Consider the following 13762-nt stretch of genomic DNA (forward strand, 5'->3'; position numbering starts at 1 on the left):
CACAAACACCACAACTTGGAAAATCAACAGTCTTTCTGGGTATATCTTTTAAAGTAACTTCAGGTAAAAAAAAACAAACTTGCGCACAGAGGGCACAGCGTATTTTGCACAAAAGCGAATAGGTTAAATAGTATTTTTTTTCTCTCTCAATGTGATAAATCACGTGAAAAAACCAATCAATTCTTTTATCACCTCCAGTCTTCCTACTGAATAGGATTTACCTCAAGTCGAGCTGAACGTGCCAGTTTTCCCTCAGTGAAGAGGTGTCCACACAGGTCCCAGTGTATTTTGCACAGAAGTGAATAGGTTAAATTTTTTCTTTTTTTTTCTCTCTCAACGTGATAAATCACGTGAAAAACCCAATCAATTATTTTCTCACCTCCAGTCTTCCTGTTGGATAGGATTTACCTCAAGTCGAGCTGAACGTGCCGGTTTTTCCTCAGTGAAGAGGTGTCCACACAGGTCCCGCCGTTGGGCAGGGGACACCGGCAAGCAGCTCCGCCGTTATTTTTCTCAGGGGACAGAACTGAGGGGAGGGGAAGGGGGGTGCGTGTGTCACTTTTTCCCTCCCCGGCTTTTCTCCTGCTCTCACGACCCTGGAATAAAAGAAACGCTTCCCTTTCCTACCGCCACCCGAGCTCACTGCCGGGAAGCACAGGCCGCCTTGCCCACCGGCGGCACCAGGTGACCGGAGCGCTGACGACGCGAACAACAACCGGCAGCACACGGAGGAGCTCCATGGGGAGGGAAGGGGAAGCCGAAGGAGAGACGATGTCGGAAGGGAGGGCCGAGCCGAGCCGGGCCGCTCGTCCCCTCACGGCGGCTGCTGGCGGGGGGCGGGGCGGGGCGGTGCTGCCGGAAGCGCGGCCAGCTCCCGCCTCGCGCCGGGGTCGGGGGTCATGCGCGTCGCCGCTGCCGCCGCGGTGTGAAGGCGTCCTGCCGGCGCTGCGGGCCCCCATGGAGGGGTCCGGGGAAGATGAGGCGAATGCCGACGGGCCGCTACAGCAGCTGGTGAAGAGGCAGCGCAAGGAGAAGCGGGAGCTGCAGGGTGAGGGGCGCCGGCGAAGGGCGGGCCGGGGAGAAGGTCCCCTCGGGCGCCCGCCTCGCCTGGGGGAGGCGGCGGGGAGGCCTCGGCCTCCCGCTCTCAGCCTTCCCCTGGCTGGAAGCCCCTCATGGCGGCGGGAGAAGCTCGGAGGAAGGGGGGAGGGCGCCTTGGGCAGAGCAGTGCCTTGGGAAAGGAGGGAGCAGCCCTCGCTCCCCCGTGGCCGGGGTGGGGAGGACGTTGCCGGTGACAATGCTGCGTCTCGGCAGAGGTGTCCTTGCCACGCTTTGCTGCTGGGTGCCCTTCTGGTTATGCATGCGGGCCGCTGAGCTCACCTTGCTGTGATCTTGGGAGCCTGACAAAGCTTGAGAGCTGTAACGTTAATGCTAGACCATCAACGTTATGTTAGCGTTTTGCTACTTTAAGTTAGAGAAGGTGTGGTTTTGTAAGACATTTGAGGTTAAAAAGCCTGCATTATGGTCCTTGCTGCCCAGGCAGGTGTTTGTTTGAAGTGCAGCTGATATGAAATTAATTTCATGAAGGAGGTGAGGCACTGGAACAGGTTGCACAGGGAAGTTGTGGATGCCCCATCCCTGGAAGTGCTCAAGGCCAGGCTGGATGGGGCTTTGAGCAACCTGCTCTAGTGGGAGGTGTCCCTGCCCATGGCAGGGGGGTTGGAACTAGATGATCTTTAAGGTCCCTTCTAACCTAAACCATTCTATGATTCTGCCCAGCCAGAGTAAAATATCTATAGTAGAAGACCTGTGTGATCTTACAGGGCTATATGTGAACTGTTCATGAGACACATTTTACCTACCCAATTACAGTAGGTTAACATAATTAAGTAGTTCTGTTAGCTGGATTCTGTTGAGTTTTATAGTTGAGTATAACCTTTTTGTTAAGCCTTTCTCGTTTCTGGTATATTGATATGGCTTTTTCATTGTTTGGCTTTTTTGGTATGTAATGAAGCAGGCCCATCTGCAGCCTTTTATCAGTTAGAGTGTTAAAGAAGAGGGGAGATGCTATTGGGCTGTGTAGTCACTATATCTATAAGAATCTTCTGTTTTGAGGTGCCTTTTCCTCCCGCAAATTTGGTTGAAATTGAAAAGAGGGGTAGAAAACAAGCATTATGGTTAGGTGGTTGGAGCACATGGCACATTGATTGGTAGGGGCTGAGGAATAGAGGGTTTTTCCACCTAGAGAATGTGATAAGGGGGTATCTAACTGCAGCCCTTCACTACCCATAGATGGGAGTGGTATACAGAAGACAGAGCTGCAGTTTTCCCAGTCAGGAGAGGCAGGTGGCCTATAGGCACGTGTTTTCCTACTTGACAAATACATTCCTGATAAGTGCAATGATTAACTGTTCGACAGATGGCAAAACCATTTATTTGTAAGAAATAACATAAGGTGCATTTCAGCATCTGAAAATCCAGCATCTCCTCCAGTTGATGATCCTTGTCTCCACCGCCCCCTGTATACTCTCCTTGTGTATTTATGTGTGCCTGTTAAGTCCTGGGTTTCCTTTTCCCCCATTATGTTAATTTTTATGAACTAAACTGCTTTTCTGCCTGCCAAACTCAGCTGACTCATGTGTGAGCTGAATGCTTAACATAAATTTTTCAGTGTGAGCATTCTTGCTGCCTCCTCTTTAAAAGTTTCATTATCATCGCCATCATCTTCAGCTCAATTGTGTCAGTCAAGGGTGAAGGACAGGAAAATGTACAGATGATGACTGGTGAGCAGAATGTTAAATAATTGGTGCTGTAACTCTGAAACAGTGAATACAGAAGTGATGAGAGCTAGCAGGGTGTGTTCATGCACAGGCTGTGGAAGCTGTGTTTGTCCAGCCTGGAGAAGAAGGCAAGACTATGGGGAATCTGGCTGTAGTTTTCACTGCCTAATGGAGAGAGCCAGACCCTTCAAAGTAAAGGGTAGAGAATGGACAAGAGACAATGGCTGAAAGTGATAACAAGAAAAATCCTCATGGGAGGAAAAGGAGAAAATATTTTCATAACAAGAATGGTTAAACATTGGGGAAAAAAGTGCTCCATCCCTGTCCATACCTGGAGGCTTTGCACCATCATCTGAATAAATTCCAGAACAATCTGAATTAATGTAGCCTGATGTATCTTTGAATTCAGCCCTGCTTTTAGCAGGAGGTTGGACTTCGGTGACCTCCGGACATCCTTTCTAACCAAACTATTCAGTGATTTGAGAAATGGAGCCTTAACTTACAGCCTAAAAGTACTTACTGAATTTGAGCAAGTTGAGGGTTGTGGTTTTTGTCTTGAATGCCTATTTCCCTTTTAGAAGCTTTATTTTAAGGACAGGTAAACCCTGTTTTTACTTTTAATATGCTACTTGTGTGATTAACAATTCACACATCTTTGCTGTGACAGTATTTGGGATCTCAGTGCCCAAATAATCTTTTTGAAGGCAACAGGCTGAGGTCTATTGTGTTGATAACCTCACAGAAGTTTTTCTGTTCTTCGGATACAACATTCACATCTTATAAGAAAAATATTGCTGCTTTAAAATGTGATTGTAACAGGCAATCTCATAGTTAAACTGTTAAAACATACTGATGTGTTGATATTTGTAAATTTTTTTTCTGTATGACTTGCAGTTCTCTTTTCTGCAATGACTGTGGAGTATCTATATTTAGAGGTAATGTTTTATTACAACTTCTCTAACAGCAAAAATTCAAGGCATGAAAAATGCTGTTCCCAAGAATGATAAGAAGAGACGAAAACAGCTGGCTGATGAAGTTGCCAAACTAGAGGCAGAACTTGAACAGAAGCACAAGGAGGAATTAAAGGAGTTGAAGGAAGCTTTACCTGAGCAGAGTAAGGTAGGTACCTTAATTTTAGAGGAAGTTGTGCAGATAGAATTTGTGTTAGGGCTTCTTTAACTCTTAAAAATTATAATGAAGTAACACTTTAAAGCATTTCTCCTTTTCCTCACAGTATTAATTCTTTTCAGCTTTGGAAAGATTCAGCTGTTGTGGTGGGTGAGCATTGCTAGAAGGGGCATTTGGCTGTGGGGTTTTGTTTGTTGTTGAGCAGTATTTGGTTTTGCTCTTAACTATGTTAGTAGCTCAATCATCTTAAAGAAAATTTTTTTTAAGTTCCTGTTATGTTGTTATCCTGCTTATCTTACGTAGACTACTAGAGTATTGTTGGCCTTCAGTAGGCGTTTGACTGATGCAGTGTGTTTTGTCTTGCAATTCTGTCAAGACCTTTTTGTAAGAAGACACTTTCTGTGATGATGAGAATTGTCTTCTTAAATGCTACTGTTCTGCCATGTTGGCAACGTAGCTACATATTTAAGTGTTTCTAGTTTGTTGTTTGATGGCAAACCACTTAATTTTTAACAGAGGTTTAACATTAGTCAAATTTAGCTGCAGGAATGAGGAAACTAGATACTTGTGCAACATACAAAAATTCACCTATGTTTTAGCACTTTATAAATAGGAGTTTCCAACACTCTACTCTGTCATAGTGAATTTGCAATCCATAGACTTAATTCTCTATATCCAGTACTGAAAAGAACTCAATTTTTATCATGTGCCTGAATTTAAGGAGTGTTTGTGCAAGTAGACCTGTTCATATACTTCCTCCTACCTAAACGGGAATAGACCCTATGGCTAAATTGATGCAATAGCGTTATCTGTGAATGGTGCTAATGCTCAATGCTCATACATCTCCTTGAAGTGTTTACCTAACAGCAGGTGTCTTCTGGCTGTTTCAATCTTGTAAAGAGACAAACAAAAACCTGTCTGCCTGAGGCTTTCTGAACTAAGTGTTTTCTGATTAGTGACCTAACAAAGATTTAAGCAGAGTATACTTTAATTGAAAATGGAGAGAAAACATTTCTGAATGGCTTTTTAGGGAAATAGACCTGATTGAGAAGCATCTGCTGAGAATCCTTGTGGGAAAAAAAAAAGTTTTCAATTGCAAGTTATGACCCTATTAACAATCATCTGTAGTATTTTTTTAATCGGATACTTAAGCAGATGATTAATGCATGAGCATTAAACATAATGCTTCTGTTTACCTTAGATTAATTTCAAGAGTTTTGTTTTATTTTGCTAAATGAGGTGTCAAAACTTTACAATGGAGGGCTTTTCAAGCTAAAATTCTTGCCCTGGACATAGCTTTGTGTGAGGGGATTTTGTTTTGAGATGTGTGGTTTCTTTCACGTCTCAACTTTTTTATTCAGACTGAAACATGTCCATGCTTCCAAAGGTGGCCTCTAGTTCATACCATTATGGGGTTAGCTTTGTCATTTTTCTTGAGGAGTGTCAAATCCCGGTCTTTTCAAACTGCTGGTTATGCTTTGGTATGGAAAGTGAAGCCTTCACTTATTTTAATTGTCACAGAACTTGATAATGGCTGTTTGGGTACTTCAGCCGGCTGGTAAGGTGAGGAAAACTTTCCCTTTCATAGACTAAATTTGAGATGTGACATTCATAACTGTCTCTTTGTGGAGACTACAGAAAAAGTAATATAATGCATGACAGTGGTTTGGGATGTGAAATACTTCTGGCTGTGACGGGTTCTGGGCTATGCACAGATCCTTGTGGTTAAACTTCATAAATACACCCTGCAATTACCTAGGAACAGAACTTAGAACTGCTGAAGGAGATGCACATCTCAGCTATCATTTATATTAATAAGAACATTTGACATCTTTTCTTTTTAGACAGATTCAATAGCTGATGGGGTTGCAAATTTAGAGCTTGAAGGAGCAGAGCAACAGATTCAGCATCCTCGAATATCAAAAGCACAGAAGAGGCGGGTATGACAACTTTTCAAAATTTTACAAATGTTTGATTGAAGTTATATTCGCTTAAACTTAACTGTAATAACCAAAGTTAAACAATTTTGCAGGGGACATTACCTGGCTAATTCATTATTGATGCTGTACCTACTGGGTGCCTTGAAAATCTGTAAAGCTGCTACCTAGAGATATGTAAGCATTTTATAAATAGTTATACTTTTTTTACCCTCAGCCATGAGCTGGGAATCAGAATAGGTCAGGAGATGGGAGTCAGAAAAAACAAATGATGTAAAGCAAATGATTTTAAAATAATGTCACTAAGAACTTTAATAAAGGAATAAAATAATTGAATTTAAATAATGTAAAAAGCTACATGGAAAATATGCACGTAGTAGAACTTTACACATTTAACAAAAGAACATTAATACTAAAATGCTTGTAAATTTTTGAGTTGTTAAGAAACAGTACCTGGTGTCAAGGCTATTAGGGTTATATCTTGCTAAGCTTCATCTGTTAAATTGCGATGGATTAACGTTCTCATTGTACCTGCATGAATGTTGGTACCAGGCCAGAGGAGCACTTGCTTTATTGCAGAGTCCGTCTCCTGCTACGTGATCACTGCTGCAGAGCTGCCTTGTAACAAGCATGATAAAAGAATGTTCTTAATTCATCATGCTGTGTCTAGGCAAACTAGAAACTCTCTAGTCTAGTTTTCCTATATTGTCGTAGCCTAAACCAGACAGGTCTCGATTTGTGGTGAATTTTAAGTGTGCAAGTGAAAAGATCATTCTCTGTACTGCCTACTTTTTTATTTGCTTGTTTACTTCGACTCTTATTCCCTTATTAACTTAAGTGTAAACTTACGAAGCATTCTATAAAGTCATTTTTATGTTATGTATTATGATATCCCCTCTAGTATTCCCTGTATGCATTCTTATCTGTCCTTTAGGTTAGGAGCAGTCTTTTATGATGTATAGTACCTAGCCTGAGGGAGTTTCAGTTCCATGACGTGGAATTGGTAACTGGTAGATCTCACACTTGTTATGAAAGAGTAATATTTTCTGTTTAGAATTCTCATCCTTGAGTTCTTTGCCAATGTGGTGAAATAGGTGATCCTGAAGAAATTACTACCGTTAATAGCCTTTGTATTGGTGTTGTGAAGTGTTATTTTGCATGTTGATATAATTAAGGTGTCTCCTGTCACATAATTTTGGGTGTGGTTGTCAGAAGCAGTTAGGATGTATTGTTCACTTGCCATTTGCTAAAGTTTCAGTCTTGGAGGTCTCTAAGATTTAGTAGTACTGATTCGAGAGAACATTTCTCAGTACATTCATATCTGTGAAAACATTTGAAGAGCTAGAAGCAAGCACTAAGCCAAAAACCGTACAGACATCTTCTAAATTTTAACATTTGATGTAAGTTTTATGTGTGTTTAATCTAAGGAAAAAAAAGCTGCCTTGGAGAAAGAAAGAGAAGAAAGGATAGCTGAAGCTGAGATAGAAAATTTAACGGGTGCTAGACATCTTGAAAGTCAGAAACTTGCCTCCCTGTTGGCAGCAAGGCACTTGGAGATTAAACAGATCCCTTCGGATGGCCATTGCATGTACAGAGCTATCGAAGATCAGCTCAAGGATCGCCAGAATTCCTGGACTGTTGCAACTCTGAGGAACCAAACAGCAAAGTATATGCAAAGTCACTTTGATGACTTCCTGCCGTTTCTTACAAACCCTAGTACTGGAGACATGTATAGCAGAGGTAAGACTTGGGGCTTAGGAGATTTTTAGAAGCTGTTGTAACTATTTCTGATCATTCTCGATCTCAGCTACAGCTGAATTGGAACTAATATGTTATAATGTTTGTTCCCAAACTTTGTTGCTTTGGTGGTTTGGCTGTGTTTTATGGAACACAGAATTATGATCCGCTATGAAACTTGGTACGTCTGAATCTTTGTAATTTATCTTGTTTTTTTTAAGTAATTAGCAGAGATGATTCCCCATTTAAAAAAAAAAATAATAATCCAGAACCTGCTGGTTACTAGATGGTAGTCATGTTCTGGGATGTGATTTAAGCTGTATTATAAATAGGTTGTCTGCCAGGTTAGGGATGATTTTTTGTCAACTTTTATACTGGTGTTTTCAATTTACATAGGAAAGGTGTTACAGATGTGTGCAAAATTCAAACAAATCTCTTTTATAGTAGCTTGCAGATGCTTTTTTGTATTCTGCCCTTTATTTTCTCTGTACTAGGCCTTTTAAGCCCTTATAAACAGAATAGACTAAAAAATATAAAGTAATTTAGTGTGAAGCAGTGGTGTAAGCTGAGTAAATGCAATTAAATGGAATTTATGGACTTCATATTTGAGCCATACATAGTTTATTTATTTCTTACTGTGTGTCTGGAACATCATGCAAATGACTTTATAATTTATTTTTTTTTAAATTTACCGCTACATTCATTTAATAGTTACTGCTGTGGATTTCATTTGGTGACTGGGGGCTATTGTGAAGTAGGAGATGTCTTTCCCATGTTGACAGAGATAATTGTCATGGGCTAAGTGTGCCCCCAGAGAAGACTGAATGAAGTTCTGCAGAGCAGCAGGGAGTTGTGGTTTTCTTATGTCTCTTAAGTCTGTTGTAAGGGGAATGTATGAAAAGCAATTCTGAGCAGTCTTCAGAAAATCTGTTCCTTCCTTATCAGAATCTAATCATAGGGTTCAGAAGCCTGAAGGGTTGTAATTTATAAATTTGAAAGCTTGGTTTCTGTAGAACACGATCCGCAAAAGGTTTACTTAGCTATTAACAGATGAACTATTGGGAATAAATACTTCAGAGGTTAAAACCAAGGCAGCTAATTTGGAAACTAAAAAAAACCACAAACAAAACCCAATCAAAATCCAAACCCAACAGTTGAACTAAATATAGTTACAAGATATTAAAACCATACCTGACACCTAGGTAACATAAAAGCTAAGCATACTACTTAGTATCCCATTCTTTTTTGGAGTTTCCAAACAACACGCTCTAAGACTTTAAAGAAAGCAAGCTATGCAATTTCATGCTTGTTATTAGCAAGCATGAATAGAAAGTTTAAAATAAACCTAAATAGAAGTCTCAAATTAAAACCTGTACTAATTTTTATTCCCATATTTGTTTTCCTTCCTGTCTTCAATCTTAATTTTTCTTTCTAAAACAGGAATGGGGATTATTTTGGCCTTTTGGTGTTTTTCTTTTATTTTCATTCTCTTCAGTGAACATACGTATTTTCCTGTATAATGTGTTTGGACTTTTCAGGTTCTAGTTCTTCATTGTGCAATCTGTATTTTTTGCAACTAAAAGTTGTCTTTTCTTTCCCCGCAGAGGAATTTGAAAAATACTGTGATGATATAGCAAATACAGCTGCATGGGGTGGTCAGCTGGAAGTAAGTATTGCGTTGATAATTTTTATTTGTGAAATTCTCAAGTGGGTGAATACACCTTCAAAAAAGGGCTTCTTTCTTAAGAAAAAATACCTGAAGGCATAAGGGAACATGGTCATAAATAGTTTATCAAGAAGTTTCTCCTATGGTTATAAATGGTTTTCCCAAATTAGTAGCTTTTCTGATGGTGTGCTGGTGTTCTGATGTATTTGACGACGTGCAAGTTAACGAATTCAGTAGTCCTAGGTATCATTAGAAAGAACGACAGTATGAGTAGGGAGAGTATTTTGTTACGCAGACTTAAGATGGTAGTAAGGCTGACTATAGCAGAGCAATGCTAGATATATGTAATGTAAGCCAGAGCTTGAGCTTGAGAAAACACTTATTTATTTTAGTTTATCATATTTATTATTTTATGAAAGAGTAGTTACCAAGTTACTGAAGCTAGCCCAATGTTACCTATGTTGTATCATCAAAACAATGATTAATTTAAGGCAAACTGTTTTCAATTAAAGTTTAAAAAGTTAAAATAATTTTGCTTATTTTAATAAAGTTTATTTTCTAACAATATTTGAAATGTTCTGCCTGAACTCATGTCTGCTAAAACTTAATCCCATGTCTTCCTCTCTACGTTGGATTTAATCCTATTATTGAATTGTTTTTATGCCTTAAAGCTAAGGGCTTTGTCGCACATTTTGCAAACACCTATTGAAGTTGTGCAAATGGATTCCCCTCCCATTGTTGTTGGTGAAGAATACTCAGGCAAACCAATAATACTTGTGTAAGTATGTAATTTTAGCCCGTTTTAAAATTAGTGCGCTTATTTCTATAGCAGAGGGCTCAGCTTTGATTCTCACCTGCTCTTTTATTTTCTGTTACATATCTGATATTGAAATGTTGCTTGAATAATGATCTTGCAGCTCAGAAACTGTTTGTTGTTGACACATTTAGTTTAAAAATATTGTATCAGAGTTCTTCAAATGCTGACAATCAGTCTGAAATGTGATTCAGTCACTGCTTTATAGAATGCTACAAGGTCATTTTACCTGTTAGATAATTACAAAATGATAGTGAAATTCATATAAGATGCAGCAGGAAACTTTCTTTTCCCTCTTCTGAGTTTATGTCAGTATGTACCTGGAAGTCACCAGAATTAAAAACTGTCTTTATTAATACTCTCCTATTTAATGAACCTATATATTTTCTGTGCTAAAACTTGAATTTATTTAAGCTATCTTCCAATGCTGTTAATATTTGGCATGATAAACTTCTAGTTACAATGAACGCTAAGTCTGTTAACTTTTTTTTTTTTAGGTATATGAGACATGCCTATGGATTAGGAGAACATTACAATTCTGTACAAATTCTAACAGATGCTGCTACAGAAAACGGCAGCTAGCATACAAAATTCATAAATCCACATGGATAACAGTTGCGTCTTCATATGTTGGGCTACAGACAATTCCTAGACATACTGGAAAGTAAAACTAAGTGAAATGGATTAAAAATGAAAAGAAGACATACAAAATTTGACTATAAATCAGAACTGGCTCTTGATTTAAAACAAAACCAAACCAAAACCACACAACAGTAGTTTGAACTTGTAGGTATTAATTATGTTTAGAAGATCTTCTCTGAAATGGCAGCTGTGTAGATCAGAAGTATTTTTTTCTTAATAGAGCGTCATCCCATGCTGCAGTGAAAACAGAGTAGTAAATGTTTTGGTTAATCTGCATTTCTGCTGAAGAATTAAGGTCACCTGAAGGTTCCTGTTACGTTATTTCTGGCAGATTTTGATGATCGTGGGAGAGTTAAGGCATTTAAAAGAACTGATTTTATTTTGATTGATGGAATGTTCTCTACAGTGTTTCTTTAGTTCTATCAGGATCTAGCTTTAATGCTGTAGTAGGGATCCCCATCTTTATTTGGGCAGAGAAGAGCTGGAGGCAAATCCAGTATTTGAATGTCTTGCTTGGCTGAAGGAATTGCACAAACTTTATTTTAAAGACTTTCATCTAAGATTTTTACCAAAGTTTGAGGACTTAACTTTTTTTTTTTTGTTTGGCAGTTGACAGTAGGAACTGAATGCTTGCTGCTGATCCTAGTACTGAATCTGTAGGAAGAGCGTCGTTGTTTTTGACTATACATCATAACATTGATGAAAGTTAACTCTGCTGTTCGTCCCTCTTAGCCTTTCATCTGTGTGTTTCTGTGATACAGAAATCTTATAAACAAAAAGCTCCTCAGTGTCCTCACGTCAGGTAGTGAAAGTCATCTGAACTCATCGTTTATGGATCTGCTGATCTAAGCACTTCGTGATCTAAAATGTGATGTTTTAAAATCCTTAAAACAGCTGGTTGCATACAGGTTGAAAAATAACCACCTTAGGTTTTGTCAGTAACTTTAAAGGTGATCTGCAGAAGAATTAAGTTTTTTTTTTTCATTGTTCCTTATGATGCACAGAGACTGGAAAGGTGTGGGGTTTTTGTGGTTTTTTTTTTTAATGTCTTGACATTTTGCATTAGAAACATAGATTTATTTTTTTTTTTGTCTTTAAGTCACTGTAAGTGTGACTCCAAAATTAGCAGCATACTGAAACCAAAGTTGCAATGCAATTGTTTTATAACAATAGAAGTGAGTTATTTATTTTTTATTTTTTAAAAGCCTTAGTCAATAACATGATAATTTGTCTGCATTTTAGTGCTGATGAGTTGGTTGGAGAAAAGCATTTCATGTCAAGTTTAAATGCCTTTGCCCTGGTTTGAGGATTATGAGCTACCAGTGTGCATCGTGTAGTCCTTCAGTAAAGCCAGCCAGCAGATTGACATTTGTGGGACTTAGAAGGAAAAATCTGCTCTTACTTAAGAAGGAGGAGATAAGTGTTCACTTCGTGGATCAGATTATGTCTGACTTAAAGCACTTTGAGAGAAAGGGTGGGGGAAAAAGAGTCAGACCGTTATAGCAGGGGGTTTTGGACAAGCAGAACTTGAATTATGGCTTCTTTAGACTGGAGCCTGCCAGGAAAACGTTAACCAGATCACGAGTTTTTACATCCTTATTTATCTGATACAGTATAGCAAATATAGCTGTATTTATAGCAGCTGGTTTACTGTACAATTTGCTTTACTACCTTGATTGTATAAAACAAATGTTTTTAATTTCAAACAAAAAATTGGATGCAACACTATGGAAAAGGTGTGTTTATTTGTAATACCACTATAAATTTCACTAAAAATAATAGTCAGATATACTGTTCTCTGTGTTGCTTAGAATTGATGTGATATGAAATGCACATGCTGCATTTTATAGATACCCTGTGAAAAAAAAGTCCTTCGGTTTATTGGGTTTTCATTCTTGTTTGATTAACTGACGGAGGAAAGATGTTGGAGTTGTGGAATGCCCGTACCAACAGTTTGCCCTGTTGAAGATGTTTACAATTTGTATAAAGCAAAATAATGTTTTAATATAGTGAGTGAAAGATCCTTGCTCGCGCCGTATAGGACTTGCCAAAAAGTAATAAATCAGTTTATTTGTGGCAAATCGTGTTGTGGTCACTTTTGTACTTAGATTGCTCACTTCTTAATTTGGAGTATTAATGAATTTACTTAATTATCTGAAAATTATTGATACACATCTTTGTACAGGCCTTAATGTGTGTGCCTTTACACCTCATATGCTTGTGAAGAATTGCACTGTGTGCCCAGCAGCCTCCAACATTCGGGGTTGGGTGAGGTCCCCGAGAGACAGAGCTGGGTAGTGGCTTCTCTGGCAGCCACCTTTGCACCTTCTTCACTGGTTGGTAGAACTACTTTAACGGATTTTAAAAAACTTTATTTTAATATCTGATAACATATATTTATCAGTGTTTGGTGTACTGTGTTTTATGTCACTGGTTCAGTTGCAGTATTTGCTGTCTGCTCGATTTGCTGCTTGAGTACGTTATCCTTCTGCTTTGGAACATTTTATCACAGTTTTTGCAGGCAACTGCAGAATGAGAGTCAACATGGAGATCTTTGAGGAAAAAAAACCTACATGGGACAAGAAGCTGAAAAATGCAGTGAAATAATACTTTAAATCCAACCTGAAAAACTGGGCTGTTCAGTAAAAACAATAATGAAAAGATTCTTAAGGAAAATTACCCTCTGGATATCCCAAACCTTTGAATTTTAGGTTTTATCTTTTAGCTGTGGCAACCCAGTAAAAGTTTTGCTTGTTTGTTTTTAATAGGGAAGAAACTGGATGTCATGATTCTGCTAGCATGCTCGGGTTTTGCAGATTCTGTAATTTCTGGAAGAACAGTAGCTTTCCCCGACATAACAAGTGATATTCCACCCCCCCTAGTACAAGGACACGCTAGAAAAATTATAAGGGTCATTTTCTTGTTAGACTGTTTTGAGTTTCTGACATTTTTTTTGTGAAACATCCTTGATGCTGTGTGTAGGAGTAGAGGTGTTTGGGTTTTTTTTTAATTTAAAAAAGTGTCTTAAATGGTGGGGGTTTTGAGGAGGACAGGAAGGACA

The 13762-nt window shown here is 38.8% G+C and overlaps 1 protein-coding gene across 3 annotated transcripts; it reads left to right on the forward strand.

The window, feature by feature from the left end:
• The first annotated feature begins 887 nt into the window (after positions 1 to 887).
• Positions 888 to 12779, forward strand: OTUD6B (OTU deubiquitinase 6B). Of its 3 annotated transcripts, none has more exons than XM_074145362.1 (7): positions 888 to 1048; positions 3742 to 3900; positions 5754 to 5845; positions 7270 to 7582; positions 9184 to 9245; positions 9917 to 10023; positions 10557 to 12779. In XM_074145362.1, exons 1-7 carry the CDS (start codon positions 958 to 960, stop codon positions 10639 to 10641), a joined length of 909 nt encoding a protein of 302 aa, XP_074001463.1. In that variant the 5' UTR covers positions 888 to 957; the 3' UTR covers positions 10642 to 12779. The 3 variants fall into 3 exon arrangements, with proteins under 3 accessions (XP_074001463.1, XP_074001462.1, XP_074001465.1); XM_074145361.1 differs by having other exon boundaries at positions 3742 to 3896; positions 5750 to 5845; XM_074145364.1 differs by lacking the exon at positions 5754 to 5845 and having other exon boundaries at positions 3742 to 3896.
• Positions 12780 to 13762: the final 983 nt, after the last annotated feature.

Source organism: Numenius arquata, chromosome 3 (genome assembly GCF_964106895.1).
Source record: "Numenius arquata chromosome 3, bNumArq3.hap1.1, whole genome shotgun sequence".
Taxonomy (NCBI): domain Eukaryota; kingdom Metazoa; phylum Chordata; class Aves; order Charadriiformes; family Scolopacidae; genus Numenius; species Numenius arquata.

Excerpts from the sequence above, each read along its gene's own strand:
- OTUD6B (XM_074145362.1), top strand. The coding sequence starts at position 958 with ATGGAGGGGTCCGGGGAAGATGAGGCGAATGCCGACGGGCCGCTACAG. Across the intron at positions 9,246-9,916 it reads CATGGGGTGGTCAGCTGGAA|CTAAGGGCTTTGTCGCACAT; the intron begins GTAAGTATTGCG and ends TATGCCTTAAAG. Across the intron at positions 10,024-10,556 it reads GGCAAACCAATAATACTTGT|GTATATGAGACATGCCTATG; the intron begins GTAAGTATGTAA and ends TTTTTTTTTTAG.